This window comes from Sylvia atricapilla, chromosome 18, assembly GCF_009819655.1.
Source record: "Sylvia atricapilla isolate bSylAtr1 chromosome 18, bSylAtr1.pri, whole genome shotgun sequence".
NCBI classification, from domain to species: Eukaryota; Metazoa; Chordata; class Aves; order Passeriformes; family Sylviidae; genus Sylvia; species Sylvia atricapilla.
In genome coordinates, this window is record NC_089157.1 from 10528236 (window position 1) to 10552256 (window position 24021).

General features: G+C 39.5%; 1 protein-coding gene across 1 annotated transcript in view; it reads right to left on the bottom strand.

Moving 5' to 3' along the window:
• Positions 1-24021, bottom strand: part of CEP112 (centrosomal protein 112) — a 155739-nt gene that overhangs the window by 103629 nt on the left and 28089 nt on the right. The window contains exons 8-16 of the mRNA XM_066332363.1: positions 22931-23017; positions 21022-21121; positions 19760-19878; positions 18586-18729; positions 16224-16378; positions 15782-15899; positions 14740-14832; positions 13879-13938; positions 11332-11411 (exon numbers count right to left, since the gene is read on the bottom strand). Coding sequence (XP_066188460.1) covers positions 11332-11411; positions 13879-13938; positions 14740-14832; positions 15782-15899; positions 16224-16378; positions 18586-18729; positions 19760-19878; positions 21022-21121; positions 22931-23017 — 956 coding nt within the window. The remainder of the gene's footprint in view (positions 1-11331; positions 11412-13878; positions 13939-14739; positions 14833-15781; positions 15900-16223; positions 16379-18585; positions 18730-19759; positions 19879-21021; positions 21122-22930; positions 23018-24021) is intronic.

Genomic DNA, 24021 nt, shown 5'->3' on the forward strand with positions numbered 1-24021 from the left:
AAATTATACCAGGCTTTAATTCACAAATAGGCAAATTCTTCTCCAGGTTTTCAAAACCTCCTGGTGGCACAGCCCACTGAATCCCAACTCTACTGGAGAACAGAGCAAGGAATTTCTATAAGGACGTGTTTTGCCACTGAGTAAGCTTCTGAAACTTAACTTCTGATGGGTTCCACAAGAGGGAGAGGCTCCATCCCTTGTCTGAGACTCTCCCAGGTTGTTATGACTCCGGGTTTATGGCTGGAGATAAACACGAATCCCAGAACCCATACTGAGTCCAACTCCCTTGCTTCTCACAGGGCTACTTAAAATTAAATCCTGTGACTGAGAGCAGGCTGAGGTATGGGAAAAGCAGAGTCATGGCTGAGCCTGCAGCCCCACGGATGCTGCTGAGATCCTGCTGGGAAAGGCCAGGCTGTCCTGCCATTCCTACATCACACATACTCTAACCCTGTGTGTTCAGATTTGCTGTACTCACACAAGTCTTTGCTCATTCCCTCCTCTCTTTCCTAAACATCACTGTTCTGAGGGAAAATTGCTTTGCTCCCCACCAAAATGAAAACCATTCACTTGCTGGAAGGCAGTTGAAGAAGGATATTATTGTTTCTACACAGCCTGCCTTTTTTATTTAATGGCACTAAAAAGAAAAAAAATTGACTCTCACTAATATGCGCTGAAACAAAATCAGTTGTCACCATTTATGTAATTCCTTTAGACTCAAACAACACTTAAGAAGAACCCCTATATAAACACATTTCCAAAAGAGAGCACAATTTCTTTCATAATACACAGCAAATGGCGTAGGTGAAAACACAACCTGCATCAAAACGTACCCAAATTTCCCACACAAACCAAAATTCAGGAATTTCACCTCAGTGTCTTCAGTGTCTACAGATATGAGGACCCATCCAGTGTACAGACACATACATTTGACTTTACAGGGGGAAATTTCAGCAGAGCCATGATCCTGCTCCTGATCCCAGAGAGCCCCTCACAGGGAGATGCTCTGGTACTGCCAGGACTCCACAAAATTCCAGCTGTTTAATGAACTAATTAAATGTACGGCCAAACACAAGAAGATCCATGCTACCCCTTTTTAGTGCCACAACCAGTAAAAAACCACTCCCTGCATCACTCCTCTGAATTAACTTCTAGCATGCAGATATTCCACTACAGAAATAATGTATTCAGGCCTAAAATACCACTGTAAAGAAGGGGTTCATGGGTTAATTGTTACAGAACAATGTTTCAGTATTAATGCCAAATCCGTGAAATACACAAAAATCAATCTTGCTTTTTCTGCTCTGTCTTTAACACACAGTGACAGCTCAGTGCTATCTTTGGGCCCAACTGCACCCATCCCAGCTGTGGCTGGAGCATCCCTCTGCAGGGGCTGGGAATCCCACAAACAACGAGGAACAAGCAGGGCTCTCTGACCATGGCAGCCCCAAACACATGGAATGTGTGCAGAACACTTCTTCTTCTTGGTGTGGAGAGGAAGAGAGACAGTGTGAAGTCGTTCAAGCAGAATGATAACTAAACCAAAGCCAGATCAAAGGAGCGAAGAAGAAAGACTGAAATGTGAAGCTGAAATATTTATTGCCTTCAAAACATCATCCCTGTCCTGTCCCTGGGCACTTTAATATTTCGGAGTTGTTAGAAAGCATTCTAACTTGTTTCATCATTTCAAAGAATTAAAACCAAAAATATAAAGCCAAGAAATAAATATGAAGTGTTCCCCAATTATAATAAGATGAGCTTGTCTTTATGAGAAAAAGCACAAATCCACTTATAAATTGTTTACAGTTTGCATAATTTGAGATGTTAACATCAAAAAGCTGGTCTGCATTCCTTCAAGTAAGCTCCAACAATGGAGGATATTTACAATACAATTATTGTTTTAAATATATACTTATGTTTTAAATAAATCACGAGATAATATTAACAAACTAAATCACTCCTTAAAGCCATTAATGAATTCAGAGCAAATAATACTCCACGTGCGCAGCATCAAACCGAAATAAGAATAATGCATTACATTCAGAATTAATGGCTCACAAATTAAGTAGACATTGGTTAAACACACTAATAATTATTATAACTATTTCTCATTACAATAATGACAGGGCACTGTTGTGCTAGGTGCTGTGCAAACAGAGTAAAACAGCAACTGCCAAATGATGAATGTGATGTGGGTTCAAAGGCTGGGCAAGTGTTGTAAATGTGGCTGGAAAGGAAAACTTGGTAATTTTGCTCCAGACTGCAGAAACTGTCTCTGAGATTTAGATTCACCACATATATGAAAGAGCACAGAGGCTCAGCTATCAAGGGAGGAGGATTAGAACAGAGATTAAATAGTCACGGCTTTCCCATGCTGAGACCACAGCTAAACCCCAGCAAGGACAACACAGAAGGGAGAATTAGAGAGACAGGTGTAGATAATGCCTTAGAAAAGGGGAGACAAGTCTGTGATTAAAAGGTGGCCCAGAAAGCCAGCACAGACAGCAAAGAGATTCATGATGTACCCAGAGAAGAGGAGCAGAGAAGGCAAAGATGGAGATCAGAGAACAGCGCTGCGGCACCGAGAGCTGGGGGGCCGAATAAAACAAACCATCCAAGGACAAACTATGTGAGAAATCACCAGGCACAGGACAGAGCCAGGCAAGGAGAATCACTTAACACTAACAAAGCACAGCCCAGGGTGTGTGAGGAGTGACAGAGCCAACAGTGGTTGGCAAACCAAAGATGCTGGGGATCAGCTGCCAGGATTAAGACTGTTAAGGAGGTACAAGATCTCAAAATTCATTCTGTCATTCTGCTGACTTAAAGGTAACTATTTTTATGGTTAAAATAATTGGTTCGTTCAGGACTCAGAGTAGTAATATTCATGTTGTAGTAGATAATAAAGATATTTAATTCTGGGGAACCATGAGAGTCTACTTGGCTAATCGGTTTCTTCTTTCCAAAAGGACATGGATTGTCACAATTTTCTTTTCCTTTGAAGAAATGTTTGAATTATCAACTCCAACTCCTCCATGAAGGTTGGTTGTATTGTTGCCAAAGAAAGTTGTACAAAGTACATAAAAAGCAAAAGCAAAATTGAAATTATCAAATGTAATCAAAGTAGAACGATCGCAATCATCGAGCAACAAGGAACAAAGTTTTTCCTTGTACTATTTTGTAGATGGTTTCTAAGTGACCCAAAGGAGCTGATAGCCTGAAACATTTCATTATTCATTGTTTTTTAACAATCAGTAATTGAATTCACTCTTGTGTACAACTTTCTTTAGCCAACTGAAAGCTTTTCTCATTTCATCAATGTTTTGGGCCTTGTATAATCTTGAAATAAGAAAAGAAATAAGAAAGCTGAAAAACACACTGACGTGAGAGGGAAGGTTTGGAGTAACAAGAGAACAATTCTGCCATTAGCGTTGATCATTTGTATATTCCTTCAGTCAACGCTACCATGATAATCCTTAACTACGTTAATTATTAGAAGAGCAATTTACAGCCATTAATTTAGTGCTACAGCATGATACAGCAATGCTCTTCACCTCACAAGGCAGAAATTTTCCTTTCATAAGCTGCCATATCAAACCAGTTTCATAGCTGTTATCACTGAGAGGACGTCCTGTGGTATCTCTGTAACCATCTTGAGGGACGTAAGAGTCCCAGAGCCAAAAATTAAAAACCAACAGTTACTTTATTTTTTTTTTTGGTACAATCAGGGCCTTCCTTTCAATACATATTTCATTATTGCCAGTAGGTCTCCAGAGAAACAGGGGGGGGAAAGAAAATGAAAGGCTGTAAATAGTTAATAGAACACTTTATTTTTGCTTTTAAGTGAGACTATTAAACAAAGCTACCACATTTTTGAGCCCTCTGTTCATGCTCCGCATTGTGGCCCCTAGAGTGAGGGTTAGGGAATGTTCACAATATGCTGGAAACTTTGACTGGGTTTGCTCTAAAAGGTTTCAGATGCTCAAGCACAGCACCAAGTGGGGAACAGCTGCTTGGTTTTCCACCGATTCTTAAAGGAGAAAAAAAAATAATAATAAAACAAACAACAACCGAAAAATCAAACCAAAATCCACCCTACCAAAAAAACACACACAGTTTTAAAGGGCAAAACTGTATCTCAGCTCCTCAGCCACATCACATCACCACTGTTTTTAAATCAGACGTGGCTTTTTTCATCATATTGCAACTGCTGTAACGAGGCAACCCTCAACATTTTAATAAAAGATAATGATGAACGCAATGAACATGAGTATAAACTCTTAACAACACTCTTTTATTGCAACACTTGGAATTAAAGACAATGCCTGCTCATATTCCTTTAATTATTTCCGGCTTTAAATAGTAATAGCTTTTCCATTCTGACAAGAATTCTCTCCACACACAAATACTTCATTTTCAAGGAAAAATGGAATTAACTGCAGGAAAACAGCTACACTTAGGCAATTACCCTGAAAATACCAACAACAACAACAAGCAATTACTCAGAATTTGGATTCGACTTAGAGGAGCAAGAAAGGAAAAAAAGAAAGAAAAATTTAACTTGTGGTTAAAGCTATCACTCCCTTTATTTATTTATCATTGCATTGATGATTCTCAGGCTGCTGTGTTTTGCTGAGTGCAGTGGCATTTCTGACGCACACCACTCCAAGAAGCCCATACAAGAGGATTTGAAGGAGCAGCTGTTTAAATAGAAAGTTCTCAAAGGGCTTGGTAGAATCAAATTCTCGAGATCCACTGTAAATCACAGCTTTTTTTTTCTCCAAATGTAACTTCTGTATATTTTGAAAAGCCTAAGTTTTATTTCTTTTCAAAATGTTGGGATCTAACAATTATGCAAATGTAAATTGCAAACAAATTAAACTATTTCCACTGCTATTTATTCTAGCTCCTTCTGCCAGGTCTCTTCACATGTTTATTTTTCCTTGCCTTCATCTGTTTCCCTCTTTATTGGGTCAGCAGCAGACTGTTCACCATTTATTTCTCTCAAATCTATGTCCCTCATTTCTTTTATGCTGTTCCTTTTGTGGTATTACAGAGGGAAGAAAAATTAAATAAACACCATGGGAATTTTGCAAGATATAAGCAATCTTAAGGACTAGAAGACCCTTACCTAAAACTTCCTGTGCTAAAGTTTTTAGGTACTTCTGAATAAAGCAAGAAGAGTTTTTCAGATCAAACAAGCCCAAGTCTTCTCTTTGTGCATCAAAGAGAGCCATACAATAAAAAATGAGTCATTACTCAGCTACAGCTGTAGGAAAAGATCCTGCAAAGGACAACCTCATCCTCTGCCCATTTTTGCCTTGTCCCCATTTCACCAGTGCAGGTGAACTGGGAAACCCCAGGCTGTTGGAGGCCAGGCAGGCTCAGAACAGCAAAACCTTAACAAAATACTCAGGGTGATGCCTCAGGTTCTCTCTTTGCTGTGTTTGAGGCTCTGTGCTGCCCAGGGGCAGCTCTGAGCTCACAGTCAGTGTCACTCAGCTCTCTGCACACAGCAGGGACACAAAACAAATCTTTTCCCCAATGGACACCAAGGACAACTTTCAGCCCCAAAGCACAGCCAAGGGTGGCTGCAGGGAGGAACAAGAAGGATGGGACCTCCCAAGCTGCAGCTGCCCTTGGACAATTCAACCCCAAGGTGCAAATGGAGCCAAACTGAGCCAAGGCTGAGCCCTGGGGACCCTTTGTCCATTTGGGGACCACTTTGGGTCCCCCTTGGCTGTAGCCCTGTCCTGCCCAAGGTGCACCCTAAAGGCCTTTCATTAAACACCTGTTTTATTCTCTAGCTCCAGCTCCCACTGCACCAGAGCCCAGAGCAGACAGGGACCTTGTGGAAATCAAAACAAGAGAGGATGGGAATTTACTGCCCCTGGGTGTTGCTGCGCCCAGGCATTCCCTGCCACAGCCTGAGGCTCCAGGACAGTGCTAATTTCATTTTAACTTCTGCTTTTAGCAAGGCTGATCTCAAAGCCACCCTCTGAAGGCTTCACAGGTATCAAAATCAACTTTAAAACCACAGGAGAAGCCTGAGAATAGCTCCAGCTCCATGGATGTGGCTCGATGACAGGTAAGGAATGACCCAGAATAACCAAATGACTGACAAAGCACACCAGGAGATGGCAAGTGAAGCTTTTTGAATAAAGAAATGACTGAGGTTTCAAGAAGAATAAGTGGTACCAATAAAGAAGTATTTCCTTCCCTAAAGAGCATTTTTTCCACCTTGATTTAGGACATACGAGTGCAAACACATTTCTATCAGGTATTTTCTCCGAGGCAAAACTTTGTAGCAGAAATAACTGCTACACACAAAAACTGAAATTTAAAATATAAATGAATACCACTGAACACCTGACAAAATCCCTAGAAACAGCAGCCCAGCATGGGGAAGCACAGAGCATTGCTCTCACACTGCAATAGCCAAAAGCAGTGGGAAAAGCTTTTTTAAGTCTGCACTGAGGAAACTCCAGGGCACCAATTCCAATGAACTGCAATAACCATGTGCATGTACACAAGTATTTATGAGAAAAGGGAGGAAAATCGTTTTCATTTCTGCATTTTGCTGAACACTTGCAGCCACCACCTTCACGCCACGCCATGATTGGAAAGATTTGGTTTGCCACCTAAACCAAACCCCAAAATACTGTGAGAACTGTCTGTGTGTGCTTTAAAAACCACTGGGAAAACTACTGGGAAAATCTGCTAATAGACAGAAGTGGCTTTACTGGTTTCTTGAAAGTTTAGCAGTTTAGCCCCTCTTTCTTCCCCAGAATTTTAAACAAGTTCAGACAAGGGGTAGAGAAGCCATGGAAAAAAAGAGGTGTTGGTAGTTCCTTATGTAAACAAATAATTTTATTAAGTGAGTCAGAATGAAGCAGCTGCTCAGCATTTGCTCTGTATCATCCCCACTTGCAAAGTGCTGAGATCTGGCTCCATAGACAGACTTGGGGAAAAAAATAAAAAATAAAAGGCAAAGAGTGAGAGGGAGAAGGTTGTGGAGCACCAGAGTGGAGATGTGTGGGCATTCCCTGATGCTGCAGTGTTTAACTACAGCATCTGCACTTGTACAGGGGGAGTTTCGTTTCATTTCATTTCTCCTAATGTAACTTCTTAAAATTTGCTTCCTTCCCACACTACAGAACTGAAGAATAAGAATGCTGGAAATCTGTACTTCAGGAACACATGAAAATGTTATTTGTGTATGAGGCAAGCAAAGCAAAAAGCATTAAATCAGACCCCATCCTTATCTCCAGCAGGAGAACTGTCACAACCTTTACCCTGGAGAAATCAATGTGGTTTGCACTTCCCACGAGGGTCACACACGATCACAACCTCAAACTATTCAGGATGTTTATGATTTAGTCCAAAATCTCTCAATCTCAAGATTTATGTGCCCATGCAGGCACAAAGGTGCTCTCTCTGTCCCTGGAAGTGTCCCAGGCCAGGCTGGACAGGGCTTGGAGCACCCTGGGACAGGGGAAGGTGTCCCTGGCCATGGCAGGGGTGGGATGGCTTTGAAGGTCCCTTCCAACCCAAACCAGTCTGGGATTCTGTCATGGCTCTGGAATGCAAGTGTCAAACCCAAACCACCTCAAAACTGAGCTGGTGTTGTGGCTGTAAATCTCCAATAAAAGGAGGAATATTTCCCTACAGCAAATATACACTCCGCATAGTAAACTAATAGTATCCAACAATCTGCTACCAAAATGTAAGCAGAGGCAAAATAAATATATGGAATGAATAAACATCCAAATTCCACAGAACAAGACACGAGATGATGCTGAGAGCTGTTTAACAATATTGTATAAAGTCAGCAAGACCTTTTCTTTCTCTTCCATGCAATCTCTTCAGCAGCAAATGGGCACAGAGTTTTTTTTTTCTCATTTATTTTCTGTTTCATTCTACTCAGTTTGTACTGTGACAAATTATATACCTCTATTTCCCACTCCTCACTGTGAGAGATAAGAACAGCAGAGATTCAGCCTATTTGCAACCCACTCTCATGACACATTTTCTGCAACCAAACCACAGGGATTAGAGAAACAACCTTTCCCCCCAAGTAATTACAGAGAAGCTTTTCAAGAAAACTTTGTTCTTATAGAAATGCCACTTAAAGGACATTCTAGAGCAGCCCTTGCAGCACTTCTGAGAGTGACTTTTGCTATTAGGCACTGCCTGTGACATGCACTGCAGAAGTAAATATAAATTTTGTATCTACAAGTCACCACCACGAGTCAGGAGTGTTGGAGCAACTCTTTTGCAAAAGGTTTGCTTTTGACAGATATTTCTACCATGAACTTCAGAAGAAGGAAAAAACCTTCTGTAAACTATGTAAACCCCTATTCTGTATTGAAACAGTGGCAATACTATTTTTTTTTTATTGTTTTTGAAGTGAAAGATACTTTCAGCAATGTGGATTTTACTATTCCACACAATGTCTCAAATCCCTTTCATTTTGCATCGGTGTGGATACGTTTGAACCAGCAGCAGCACAGGTTTGCTGTCACAGCACTGGGAAAATAATGATAATAATAACAAAAATCCCCTTAAATGCCTGCCACTTCCCTTTCCATGTGCCTGCAGCTCAGCAGCTACTCAAGATATAATCCTGTGGCCATTTCAGAATCAATGTACACTCAGATGAAAGTAGTTTATGTCAAATCACTGATGCACCCACTGGGTTCTCAGCTGCAATTCCACAAGGCATCGCTCCTATTGAAGAGGCTGGACTGCATTTTCACCCACCTCATGCCAGACAAGGTTGTTTTCTAAAGATTTCCTGGGTCTGCCTTAGCCTGGAGTTACTTAATTTCTTAATTCTGCAAGTAGTTAAAGAAATCCAGCAAAACGAAGCATTTTTACAGAAGATATTGGATCTTATGGATTCATATTAAGAGGAAGGGATTGCTAACAAGATCAATTTTTGCTGCAATGGAAAAAAAAAAAAGCCATAAGGAAGCTATCCATTTCTGGATAAATATCACTGTGACAATAAATATCACTGCTCCTTATCTATTACCTATTTGTATATCATATAAAAGCACATACGTGAAAAAAAGTTAATATTTTCAAGACACACTGGTGCAAAATGAATGGCCTGAACTGCAGAAAGCCCTGCAGGACTGGCAGTTCCTCTGTCCTGGCCATGGGAGTCTGTTCCATCCCCGGGCAGAAATGCAGAGGCCAGACCCAGAGCTGAAATCTCAGCCAGCAGAATATGAGCTGGGCTGGATTAGGGCACTGCATTTCTGAAAATATCATCTTTTTAGGATCCTAAATCCATCCTCATGGATCTCCCAACTTCTGTCTCCAGTCAGACAAAACCACACTTGAAAGCTAACTTTTAATTCTATTCAATAACTTATTAGCATTACTAATTCCATTATTAATCTTAAATTTAACCTCAAAACCCTGCTGTAAAGCAATCAAGAGAGGAGTAATATAGAGTTTTATTACACTATCTCCAGAATGAAACATTTTCCATTTCAATTGGGAGAGGTATATATGATTTAATCTTAGAAATTATTATTTACATTATTTACATTATTTTCAACACCCTGAATCCAGAAAATGAAATTAAAAAAAAAAAAGCCTAAGAGAAACAACGTGCCATAGGACATGGAAGTGACCCTGAGAAAAATACTCCACAATATCAAAGAATATTCTCATTTAGAGGGAACTCACAGGAGCAGAAGCAGTCTGCACAAAGAGACACTCTGAAAACCATACAGCAATAGGTATTAATCACTTGCTGTGGGGGAAACAGCAGATGATTTTGAGCCTCAGGGCTCTTCAATCCCAGGAGCTGACCCATCCCCAGTTTTGGCCAAAGGATTCACCCCCAGGAAGCACAAGGCTGGGACTGAGCTCTGCCAACATTGTTTTAATTCACGGCCCTTGGAGCATCACCAGCACTTTGGGCTCTTAAAACTCGAGTCTTTCCAATCCTTACTCCAACTCCAAGCTACAGCTAAGCTTAAATACAGCCAAGGAATATCTGAAATAACTGAGGACGTCCTGCAAGAGCTGCTCAGGTTCCAAATCCCCAGCACCTCACAGATCCTGCCTGGAGAGAGTTTCCTCTGCACCCACGTGGGATCAACCCTGAGCAGCAAAGTCAGACTGGTTTTATCACCAGGAGTAAGTGCAAACTGACACATCATTTCAAAGATGTGGAAGAAAACTAATGCAGCTTCATTATCAACAAATCAGATGGTAAAATACTAAAAGATTAAGTGCACTTGATAACAGTTCAACCGCCCCAAAATTATAAATAATAGTGTAAAGAATTTAAAGATTAAAAGCTGAACTTTTTATTAATGTCTGCAGTGATTTAAGATAGGCTCTATTTATGCCAAATACCTCAGAGATTATAGAAATAAAGAAGTACAGACTTTAGCCCTGTCACTTTTATGGAATAAAAGTATCTTTACTTGCCTCTCCCAGTCTAGATAAGGTACACTGTGATATTAAACTGAATACTTTTAGCAAATAACTTCTGGTTTGTTTCAGAATCATCTGTTTCCCCTAGAAATTACTTCCACAGCGTTGACTTTAAACTGGATTAACACATGGAAAGAATACTTTACATAATCAAAAATGGAAGGAGCATAGCAAGAGCTGATCTTGTCCTATGTGCATCTGCTGTACATAAACCACTCCCTTGTTCAGGAAACATCAAACTTGCATCCAGATTAGCTGTTCATGGACAAAGGCAGCAAAAAAACCTGTTCCAAGTTAGTTAATGAAAGCTGTTTGCTACAGAGCACTTCTCCCAGCCCTAGATCCACATGAAGAACAAGAACTCCCAAAGAAGTGCTGTATCAAAGAGGGAAAATCTGCATTAGACTTGTAATTTGTGGATATTAAACACACAGTATAAAATCAGAGGCATCATCTACTAAATTAAAATACGTTTTAAATAAATACATCTTTCAAATTTATTCTGTTTTCTAGAAGAGCCCAAAGCAACAAGTCTTTAGTTTTGATTATTTGCCTCCCATGAACAAACTCTGAACTGAACCCAGGCCCATTTATTTGAGAGGGCAAGATCAGCTGACATCATTAACCTCAATTCTATTTTATTCCCACCCCTTAAAAGTCAACAAATTTGGGTGAGTTGGCTCTTAGTTTAGATTTTTCATTTTTTCTGGCTGATTAGAACCCTGAAGGTGCAGCCTTAAAACCAGAAAAAAATCTATAGGAGGACAGTTAGATGAGATGAAGCATAAGTCTATTTAATAAATAAATATATTAGAATACCAGGGACTCAACAATTATTCAATATTCAACAATGATTCCATATTCACTTACTTCAGAACCTGCTCCAGGTGGCGAATTTTCTTTTGAGCAGCTCCTCTTTCTTTATCCAGCTCATTCCGAATGCCATGAATCTGCCATTTAAGGGGAAAAAAACCCGCCATATCTTTTAGCCAAAACAGTGTCTGAGTTAAAATAAATCAATGTTATTTTAAATTCTAAAAGTGATTTATTTGCATGTTCCTTTTCCACTGATGCAGACAACCATCCGTGGATTTCTAAAATTATGTGAAATGCAAAAGCAGAGACTAATAGAGAGATGAAGTGTGAGAATGTAGCCAACGAGTGACTTTCCTTCTCAAAGTGAATATTACTGTCTAGAATGAAGAAATATCAGTGATTACATTAAAAAGGAACTAGATTTTCTTTAGGTAAGTACAGAAAAGCAGCATGAATCTGCCTAAAATAGTGACCTGTATTTTCCAGGGCACAGAGCTCCTACTCACCAATTTGTGACCACCCAAACTGAATCACTTCTGATCAAATATCAAACATAAATACCTTACATAAACATCCTAAATAATAATAATAGAATAATTAGCAATAATAATCCTAAAAATAGTTACAAAAACGTTTGAATTTGGCAACTTCTCAGGCATGGCCCAAACAGTGAGTTTTTGTAATGTTTTTTTTGCAAAGGGCAGGTTAAGCCCAAGAGTTTGTACATAATCCAAGAGTTGTATTGCATTAGAGCTGCTCAAGGAACAACGTGGGGACAGGACACACAGGAAATCCTTTATTCACCTACAGTCATTTGTAATGTTCCAGGCTCTTAAGACACTACAAAAAAGAAAAATGTCTTTTATTAGGTGTGTAGGCCAGTGAGAAAACAAACTCAGAGATTCTCTGCTGGGAGCAGCTCCATGGAGATGTTCACTCCAGGAACACTTAGCTGGTTTCCAGGAGCCTCCAAATCCATGAGCTGTCTATTAGAGAATGAAGAAGCTAGTGCCAAAGCTGGTCAAATTCTATATATTCAACAGGTGCCTTGGGAATGGCTATCAGGAATAATCTGTCACTCCTCTGCTGCTGAGCTGAAAGTTTGGAAAACAAGCAGTAGATTATTTATAAAAAGCAGGTGTTTCCTTGGCTTGTAAAACCATTTAGCCTAACTGGTTCCTGATCCAGCAGATAAGCACATTTCATCAAACAGTGACATTTAAGGTTCCTACCTATGATTTGTTTGATGTTTAAGTATCCTCAGAGGCAACAGCCACTGCAGACTCATAAAGATTATTAGATAATGGGTAGGTTTTTAAGTGAACAGATTGCAGCAGGGACTTCACGATTCCTTTAGTTGTTTTAGTATTTTATGAGCCAATCCATCCTGGTTTATGGATTTATATCCATAGATCATTCACAGGTACTTTTCTTCCCGCTCTTTCTCAAAGATTTGAGTTTGAAAACAGTTACACCAGAACTTATGAACAAACTGCTGTCAAGTTATCTATAAAAAGAAAGGCTCTGCTTCCTTGTTTACTGATGCAGAATTCCAAGTCCCCTCCCCTGGGCTCGCTGGTTGGAGGCACTGCTGACCCCCTCTCAGCTTAGGAGCTTTCTCCCAAAAGATCCTCAAACCTCAGTCAAACTGTGCCAATGTATTTTTTTATCTTGGCCTGCAAATCACTCCAATTCTGGCTTTTTCCTGAGTTCAACATTTATAAAACCCACGACTTGACTAAAAAGACAAATGTAGGCGAGGTTTAAACCAAGGCAGATCCCGGAACAAAGAACGTTTTGACTTCAAGTCAGCCAAAGGAACTAACTCAAACCAAAACCTCTCTACAATTCATGTCACAAGTGCTATTACCAAGTGACAAGTAGCTGGGATCACAATCCATTATTTTATGTTATAAATTTGCCACATTTGGCAATGACACGTTTGAGTAACACATCCTTTCAATTAAACAGGCATCTAAGGCACCCTCCGGCTGCACATGAGTTGCACATATAATGTCACTAAAATTGAAGTTTAATTTGAAGCCTATTGATGTTCTGAGTCCTGAAAGAGCAGGCAGGATCTGCAAAGTGCTTTAAGATGAAGTGTTTCTGATGAAAATTACATTTTTTACTTTAAGTTCCTGATGTAAAAACAAGGCCTGTTGACAATAACCGAGAGAACACGTGGAGAAGGATGGAGCAGAGATATTCTGGGGGAAAAGGAGTATGGGAGAACACACCAGACTTGGCAGGGGTCAGGACAGGTTTCATTCAGTTTATTCTCCTTTCAATAACAGCAGTGTACACCATCATGAGCAGTGTACACACACAGGACAGGCCTTCCAGGGCCACTTTTTTGGGAATTCCATCCCAGCCTCCATCCCTTGGCAACAGGTTCCTAAAATCAGAGGTGATATCCCTGTCCTCAAACAGCTGTGGTTACAATCTTCCTTGATTTTGTCAAATTTTTTTTTCAAACTTTGTGAAGTGCTTGGACTCCCACATTGACTATTTGAAGGTTTCAAAATTTAAACCTTTAAGTCTTGTACAGAACAAAACTGAAGGTGTGCAGAAGATGGGAAATTTTCCTGGAAATATTACCTGTTTCTCATACACATGCTGCCAGTGAAGCTTGTCCTGCTCAACCTTGTATTCTTGATCCTGCAGAGGAAAAGATGTGTATTCTAAACAAATCCCATTTTTCTTCTATTTCAGGGCATTCATCAAATACAGACATTAGCTATCATACAGAACAGTCCATAAAAAAAAAAACAAAACAAAAACACTACCATTTATATCATCATGAAAAAATTCTCTGACATAGAAAAAAATGTAACCAACACCAAATAACACAGCTATCTCAAAAGCCATGATTCATGTGTGCTAAAGAGAAACAGCAACTTGTTCTCCTGAGCTATTAAAATGCCATTCTGCACTATATCAACTGGGAAATGAAAGACATTGGAAGAAAAGTAGAGCCAAAATTCAACCAGGACTGATACATGATACAGATGTGGAACACATTACCCTGAGATAGAAGGATTAATTTAAATGCCTACAGGAAGACAGACTATTGAACTGAACTATTAAAACAGTGCAAATTAAAAACTATTTTGAAACTTTAAAAATGTTTACAGTTTACGAGAAAGAAAAGATATTCATCATTCTTTGACAGGCTTCTTTTAATCCACCAAATACAGATTCAAACTCTTTTATTAAATATATGAACTACAAGAAATAGTCAGAAAATTTCAGTGAAAATTCTGCTCTTACCTATCTTTTAGCTACACTTTTTAAATCAACCTTTAGCCATATGTGACATTTCATATATTTCCATTAATAAAACAGAAACAAGCCAGCGTGGTAAATAGAAGTACATTTAAGGATGGATATATAAACATTTCAATCATCAAATAAAGTGAAAATAGTTGGTCATTTCTGAGAAAGAAAGTCGGGGCTCACCCTCAGCTGTTTCTGTCTTTGATGTTCAGAGTCGTGCAACTGTTGTTTCAACAGAGCCATTTCACACCTTAATTCTGCAATCACATCAGATGTCTGCTGGGATTTAACAAAAAAAACATTTGAGTCTTGCACTCCTCATTACCTCTTTTGCATTCTTAAATTTATTTCTCTAAGGTTCCCAGAAATTATAAAAATTATCAACTTGGGAGAAAAGATCTGTATGAGTTCAAGGCTCTGGATATGTCAGTTCAGACTCTCTGGTGAGCTAAGAAATGGAAACAAAAGCACAAAAAACACCCCTAATAATAATAAATCCCCACTAAAATCTATTAAAATTGGTGGAAAGAAAAACACCTTGTAAATGAAATGAAGTAAAGTATCACCAAAGCTCAGAGAATTTCAGCAAATAAACACCAAACACCTCACTTGTTCTATGGCTCTGTGGATTAACAAATGGTACTTAAAACTTGAGTCTTTTCTACAATTATTTAACTTTAAAATCCCTTTAAATATGTACCATCTCTGTACCTATGCATATTGGTAGATATCAGCCTGACAGATGGTTTTCCAGAAACAAACCAGACTTATTACATTTCGGGTGAAACCTACACTTGAAAAATAAAAAAAAAAAGTATTTCCTTAAACACATAAATATTTAACACAATGTTCAATACTATGAGGCCTGCAGGAATATTTACTTCTGGAAAAACTATTTTCTGTCATGGAAAAGGCTTTATGAAAACATTAAGTTTTTAAGAGTGTATCCAGAATTTTTATAGGAGCACAAACAAAATCAGGATGGTAACAGTACATCATCTGAATCTGCTGTAGAAATACACACACCAGAATAACCAACCAACTTGATTTTGCAGTCGACTTTGGGAATGAAAAATTAAATCCCAATTTTATTTAAACTTACACTCATGACTAACTTGGGAAATTGAGCAATTCCTTGGATTTATTCATGAGCACCATATTGATAGTGAGGAGAACACTTAGGAAATAAATCCCTTTTTCCTGCCTGTTACACCTGGCAGCATACCTGAGCTTGTTCCTGCTTCAGAAAATCTCTATCAACCTCAAATTTGCTTTGTAGCTGCTGAAGGTTCTCCTGGTATTCCTGCACAATCTGGTCCTTGTCTCTCTGAAGTAAGTTGTACCTACAAGGAGCAAGCAAAACAGAATATGGAAACTGCTTTCCTATTTTGGCATTTTACCTGCTCAGGATCAATTCCACGGAGTATGCACATGTGCCACGTGCTCCTGTCACAGAATGAGCTGCTCATAAATAATGGGCAGGTAAGACACTCCTCAAGGTGGTCGTTTGGGTCACTCTAAATGAGTTTGACACCAATTAATACATTTTCATGAGAGTTTTCTAACGTCACATGCCACTCAGTGTGTTCCTGGAACAAAACTTACAACGTTTGCTTCTGGAAATTCCATACCCTTACAAGTCAAAGCAGCAGTTGTTATTGAATTACCTTACTTTCAGATCCTGAAGCTGGGAGCAGACCTCCTGGTAACGCCGCTCCACATCACTCTTCTCCTGAGATAATCTCTGACGCTGTAAATTGCTGTTTTCAGCCTCAACAGTCAACTGCTGCACACGGGCCCCCAGCCTCTGCACTGTCTCGTTCTGAAAGAACAGAGAATTATTGAGAAAAGCCCAGAATAAATGAGGGAATACCCCTGTTGTTATTCAGTAGCCTTGAGCGAGGAGGTTCTCTGGTGATGCAGAGACACCAGAGTTACAATGGCAAAGCTGTCATCAGTCATGACAGTAAATTCTATATTGTGTAGAAAAAGAAATAAATCTTCCAACTATGGGTGTTTATGCCCCCTCAAAGTGACATCTCCTCTCTCTCATGCAAAACAGCATATGCAACTGATTTCTAAACTACAAATCCTTTAAAATAAGAGAGAAGACAGTATTTCAGTGTAAAACTGCAGTGGATGATAAAATACATAGAACACTTTTAGACTTTCCAAAAATCTCATTCAGCAATTTCCTCCCAGTAAATCACAAGCATCTCTCCAAAGCTGTATCTTTCTCCTGGAACTCCATCTCCTAAGCTAAACAAATTTTAAAATGAGCAGAGTAAGGATAGGCAGGTACTCTGGGACTTCCCATTCTTCCCTAAATTTATGGTAATTGGCAGGGAAATGAAGGAAGAACCCCTCAGGAGGCTGTGGTCAGCAAATAAGACCCAGAGTGCATATCAGAGTTATTTTTGCAGTAACAAAGGCCTGAAGATGAGGGAAGTGGAACAGAAATTTCACCCACTCCTAAAGTAAAATAAAACCCCAGATATCTGCCCTGTGCAGCCTCTGCCCTGACTGTCACTGGAGGTGACATGAACCTGGGCCAGTGCCAGAATCTCACACAGACAGAATATCACCTGAATGATCCTCTGAATCATCCACCTGAATGATTCACCTGAGCTCTGGCAAGTGGCTGCAGAGATTTCACAGCCACAGCACAGTAAAATTCTCCAGCAGTGCCAAGCTGCTCTGTGTGAGTTTGGTTTGCTGGAGGCAGAGGGTTGTTTCGCTTTGGGGGCTTGGGGTTTTGGTTTGTTTTGTGGTTTTCTGGAGTTCTGTTGTTTATTTTTTAAAATAATTTTAAAAGAGTAATTTTTAGCACGTCATTGAATTTAATTCCTGGCTGGGCCCGTGACCCTCAAGGAAGTTCATCCTGGTTCAGGGCACAAACCCCTCCTTTAGCAGCTCTGGCATTGAAATTGTTCAGCCAATTCCACCTGCCTACAGCACTGGCATTCCTGACAACATGGAACTCTGAACAAGCAAACTCTGAAATACCAACAGAAAAAAAAATGAAAAAATCAGGAGAGAGAAAGGAGAGTGAAAAAAAGAAAACTAATTTCCAGTGACAGTCTAGTCTTTCATCTTAAGCCCTGCCTTGAACTCTACCTTGTTTAATTATTAAATCAGAAGCTGCTCAGCAAGATCTGTCTAGTTTTGATGGTTCTTAAATTCAATCTTGCTGACAGACTGTGTCCATTTTTCTCTGTATTTACTGTTACCTATGACACGATCTGAATGCTAATTTTTAAATTCAACATTCATTAATAAAGGAATAAATTCTGTTTGACATTGTCTTTTCACTCATTCAATTTTCCTCATACCTCACCCTGATGAAAAGTACAGGGTGCTTTTTGAGGTTACTTGTTAATTCTTTTGCTTTTTGCATCATTTATATAACAGGCACAAAATCCAGATTATACCTAATTATATGCTTATAATTACTATAGAAAAGAAATGCAATAAATTAGAATAATCAATACTTATTTTAAAATCCTTTTAATGTCATCTTTCACCTACCAGAACCATTCGCTCAGTCAAAGAGGAGTGGGTGAGTAAAAAATCATGTTTCTATGAAAATCTAATATATAAATGGTCTACAAACCTGCAAAGACAAAAGTTCTGCTAACTTGAATCAAATATTTCTAATTAAGGACTGATTCTAAGATATCAGTGTGACATTTATTGAAGGGCTGTATCTTGCTTAATTTTATCTGGGGAATAAAATCCTTGGTCAGACTGGCTGCCAGGACAGTGCCCAGGAGAGAACAACTGCACTGCACTATCAAAAATAAGGATGTATGTGCATATAGAACAGAACCATGGAATGCTTTGGGTGGAGAGGGACCTTAAAAATCCTCTGATTCCAGCCCTGCCATGGGCAGAGACATTTGACAGCATTCCAAGGTGCTCCAAGCCTCATCCAACCCGGCCTTGGGCACTTCCAGTCCACCTGAAGAGACACAGGAAACTCAAATATTCTAAGAGATGCTGTGGTGAGAGGTTCCCAACCAAACCTACAGTTGACTGTGTCTGGTGCAAATATTCCTCCTCCATCTTGGCCAGGCGGGCGTTGGTCTCCTGCAGCAGCTCCTGCATGTCCTCTGTGTGCTTCTTCTGGATGTTGAATTTCTCCTTCTCCATCTCAGCCACAGCATCGTGCAGCTGCACCACAAAAAGAGGCACAAAGTGACAAGTGGCATCTAGGACCAGCACTGAGAAGTGTTATATTATTATTATTATTATTATTATTATTAGCATGTATCAGCAGAATCGCTGAAAAGCCCAGGTATCCACACTTCTGTCCTCTCTGAAAATATTGTTTCTCTGAAAGCAAAAAAAGATTGTGGCTGCCCTTGGATCCCTGGCAGTGTCCAAGGCCAGGCTGGATGGAGCCTGGAGCACCCTGGGGTAGTGGAAGGTGTCCCTGCCATGGCAGGAGTGGGACTGGATGAGCTTTAAACTCCCTTCCAACCAAACCAGCCTGGAATCTATGAAAAAAAACCCTAAAAACAACCAAACAAGAAAATTCCCAACACGAGAGCCTCAAGATCTTCGGCACAAAGGACAATTTATGATTTATGATTATGATTGGCCTTTAAGAAGGCAAGAATTAAACCCAACTTCATTCCTACATGCAGGGCTGCAAAAACATTAAATTGTACAGTGAACTTCATGAAGGGAGGTGGGTTTGTCCTTTCTGTGACCCTCCCTCTCCTGAGAGGGGGAAGCAAGACAAATACTGACAATAATCTGGACAAAGGTGACCCTGTCTCACAATAAACATGCTCTTCCCTCTGCTTTGCTGCTGTCTTGAGTTGAACAATAAATAAAAATACACTGAAGAATTCATGACCCATTGCAAGACTAAGAGTTCAAAGGAATCACCGTGACAGCAGGTAGCAGCAGGTTTACCCAGATTAAAATTCCATGTCAGGTCAACCAGAAATAAACACTTCCCTAATACATCCAGAGACTTGCCAGGAGGCCAGATGAACCCCAGGAACAGGGTGACCAGCTGGGTGTAAAAGCATCAACAAAAAGAGTCTTGATTAATTCAGGAAAAAATAAAATCAGTGCAGAAAAAAAAATCCCTAAAATGTATTCTGTGTATTTATTTTTTTGAGTGACAAAATGTAGTATCCTACAGAAACACTGCAGAAATCTGTCAAAGGAGGGAAGGATTGGTCATTACCTTTTTCTCCCACTCATTGTTCAAGGAATCATTGCTTTGCTCACACATCTTCCTCAGTTCCTCAATCTGCTGCTCTTTGGCTTCCCTCACAACTTGGGACTCACGAATAAGGGTCTGAACTGTTAAAAATGGGGGAAAAATAAACAACCATTCAAGACCTTTGGGATTTTTCAGTGTTGGCAATAGATCCAACCAGTTTATGCCAGTTTTCCAGCTGACCTGGCTTTCTGATGGTTTTTGGCTCTTAAATACTTAATGCACGTGCTGCTTTAAGATGTAGCACTCAGATTCTGTGTCATTAAAAGGTGTTCTCTCTTTCCTACTTTGTTTACTCAGAAAGAGTTTTCCTTCCTGAATGTGTAAATACACATCAGCAAAATTCTGTATAACCTCAGGAAAATAGTTATTTTAACCTGATTTCATGACCATCCTTAGGAGAAAAGGTTCTTGTGAAGGTTGAATGCTCAAGATATACATGAGAATGCAGTTCCCCAACTTAAATTGCAAGTGATGGCATAACCATTAGTGGAAAGAGCAGGCCCACATTCACACTTTCACCTTTTTTTTGAGGATTTTCATTACCTGGAACAATGTGGGCAAGTCCAACTGAACCTGTTCCAGCCAGGAACAACCACAGAGAAAAGCCCCAGATCCCTTGTTGGACAAATTACTTTCCCAAGGAGCAGGAAACAAAATACACGGCACGCTCTCTCTCTTTGTACATAGATTATTACCAAACTTCTGTATTATTTTCTGGTGTGGTTTAGTCCATAGTGCAAATGGACTCCAAGGAATTCTGAAAGAAACTAACATTGAAAACCTGCTGACAAGCCACTCTCAGGGTGAGTTTTGTACTTGTGACACACTCGAGACTGCTCATGTTTGAAATCTCCTGCCGCAACAGTCTCAAAAATAACTATTGTGGTTTGATTAAAATGTACTGAATGTATAAAGAAATGAACTTTGAGCCAGGGATTCCAAAAAAAAAATTGAAATAAGTGGCCAAAACATTTCAGTGGCATCAAAGGAACTTTTTTTGGTGACGCTCATAAAACCTGTGTTCAGTGTAATGGATCACAGGCCTCTTGGAACAGCAGAGACAACTGGACAAGAATCTCAGAATCTAAGGGGGAAAATTAAATCAAGAGTTGCAAATGATGAAGCAAGGGATGACTGCAGAAGGAACATGCAAGCCCATAGCCAGAAGAGCATGCAGTACAATACCAGCACACAGAGGACAACCATGAGGGTAAGAAAATCACCTTTTTTCTCCAGTTTTCTTATCATATCCTCAGATTCTTTTTGTTTCTTTAAGTAGGCAGACTTCAGCACCTCTATTTCGTCATTCTTTCTATCCAAAATCTGCACAGAAAATTCAGAATACTTTCACATAAGTCCAGAACATTCCAAACTACAACCAGCACACAAGACACACCCTGGTCTGTAAGAAGTGCTCAGGTCATGCAGGACCAAGTGATTGAACCTAAACCATTTTTCCATAAACAAACTACTGGTTTAGACAAACAAAGGTTTAAAAAGGAGTTTCATGTTTTAAGGAGAGAGTTTTTTTGTTTTCTTGTAAACCTGGGCAAACCCAGTGTTGCCTTTGTTGAGTTTGGAATTTTCACGGTGCTACTGCTGCAAATAGAAAAGATTTTCATACTCGTGTTGTCTAATAGTATTTACACGCATCTAAAATTCTCAGCAGATTGAAGAAATATTTAAATAAGTTGGTGAACTTCATTACAGTCTTTTGTGCTTCACCAATTGAAATTCCTCACATGGATCCCAAGGAACAATGGACTGGAACAGAGCAAGTACATGAGGGTAACTACACCCACATTTCTGTACAGGCTGAGTTTGGAACAAAAAAAAAAACAAACAAAAAGCTTGAATATTTGCACACTTTGAGATAGTATTTTAATTTAAACTTTGTGTTTAAGATAAAGATTAGAGTCGCAGGAATTTTATAACAGTGCCCCAAATCTCTTATCAAACAGAAGCTTTCATCTTAAAACAATATTACTCCATCTGCAATAAACGTTTGGTGTCTTTAAAGATTAATACGACACTATTTAACCTTTTCTAAAATATCCAACGTTATTAAACGACTTCAAAAGACGGGATTCTAACATCAGTTAGGAAGGGATGACAACTCAAGGGATGAGAAAGCATTTAAACTATTCCTTATTCTCACAAAGCCGTTTCCTTTAGACTCTCAGCTTTGCTCACTGCTTCTGCTCCGAGGCCTTGAGAACAGATGAGCCAAATATGCACCTGACCAAATATTAACATCCTCTCAGGAGGCTTTGATGTGTCACAGAGTTGTGTCAACCGACTTCCTCCCAGGCTGTGACTCAGTCTTTAGGAAACAAAGCAGAGGCACTGAGTGATGCTGAGTTTACAGCGGGATCAGCACGGCCGGGATTGGGATTCCTGCTCCATCCCCGGGATCAGAGCCCTGCCAGGGGCACCTCACAGGACCTCACCCCACCTTTAGAACGTGGGATTAAAAGTGACAGTGTGGTCTGGGGTGGGTATAACCCTCCCAGGAGTGGTGTAATGTCACACAGTGAAGACAAACCCAGTGTAACCCGGAGAGCTGCAGGAATCCCAACTGCATAAACTTTATAAACGCAGTAATATAAATAAAGGGGTGTATAAAGGGGTGTTTGGTGTCCTGCCTCTGCTGTAAGACAGTGTCAAAACAGAGACAGGACAGCAAATCCTGCTGCTGCATGAGCCTGAACACATATGATATATCCCTGGGCTTTCCTGCTGTTGTATTTTGCATTTTGTTCATGAAAAATTTATTTTGTTCACATTCTTCTCTAACACAAATGTTTCCTCTCTAACAGAAAAATCACGAGTTTGTGATTTCCCACAGAAGTTGTTATGCTGGTAAAATAGGTTGTCTTGTTCTAACTAACAAATTGCCTTGTATTTTCATCTCCTTTCTGCAAGTGCTTTCCCCATCCTAAGTATATGTTACCATAAAATATTCTGCATTCCTCTCAGCTTATGCCAACTGTTACCTACAATTTGACTTGCACTGAACATTAATTGCAATTGTGAAGAAGTTAAAAAACAACTGATAAATATTTATGATAATCATAGCCTCTATTATTGTTTAATACACTGCTTTTGGAAAAAAATACAAACACTTCCTACCTTTTGAACATCAGCATCGTGCTTCTGTTGTAATTTCAGTTTTTCTTCATGAAATTTACCTTCTGCCATTTTCATTTTCATTTCCAGCTTAAAAAGCAAAACAGAATAGATACATATTTTAAATAAATAATAAATTACACCAATGACCTTTTCATAACTTTTAAATTATTCATTTATGTCTTTCAGAAGGCAATGGGAAGTCATCAACATAGAAATCTTATGAAAAAAAATCTATATTCAGTTCTCAACATTTTCATATTTATTTGATACAATTGTTACAAAAGATGTCATCCTACAATATTTCTTCAGAAAAATGGATTTGTAGGATGTTTTAGTTGGCAGTAATCACAACTGCTACTGCGCAGAACAAGCCATTGTCTTTAATTTACATAAACATTTAGAAATAAAACTTTAATATTTGTTAATATACCAAATTGGGTAAACTCATTTTCATTTCTTCAGGCAGGTGTCACATTTACACAGAGAATGTCCTTTAGCCCAGATGCACATTTGTTTTTGTTTGTTTCCTATTATTCATGGAGTTCACACTATAAACACATTTCCTTTTAAAGGTGACTTATGATGGGATTAAGGATTGGATCACTGAAACACATTTCCTGTTCTGCCTGTGTTTGTTTAAAGCTGTACTTGAACTCCTCCAACACAAAAATACATTGCCAGTTCTCACTTAGAGTCTAAGTTTCCATCTTCCAAGTATTTTTGAATCACTTGCATGTTTTCAGTGCGCCATTAAAGGCTGTCCTCAGGACAGCTACGACAGGAATTTCATGTTTCCCAGGCTTTTCTAGAAACCAAAAGTGACACCTTGAGTTCAGACTCAGGCTGTTCCACCCCCGTGTTTATTAACAGTCACTATTTGGAAAGTAAAGAAGACTGAAAAGCTTTTTCAGAAGACAAACCCTGACCTCCCTCATTTCAGAAACGAGGACCAAACTCCCTCCAGGAGATGACTCTGTCTTTGGCCAACAGCAAACTTTGTGTTGGGCTTTTGGGTGTTCTAAAAGGTGCTGAGGTTCCCCCACCTCAAGGCTGAACACTGCTCTCTCATCACTGTCAGCCACTTCCAGATC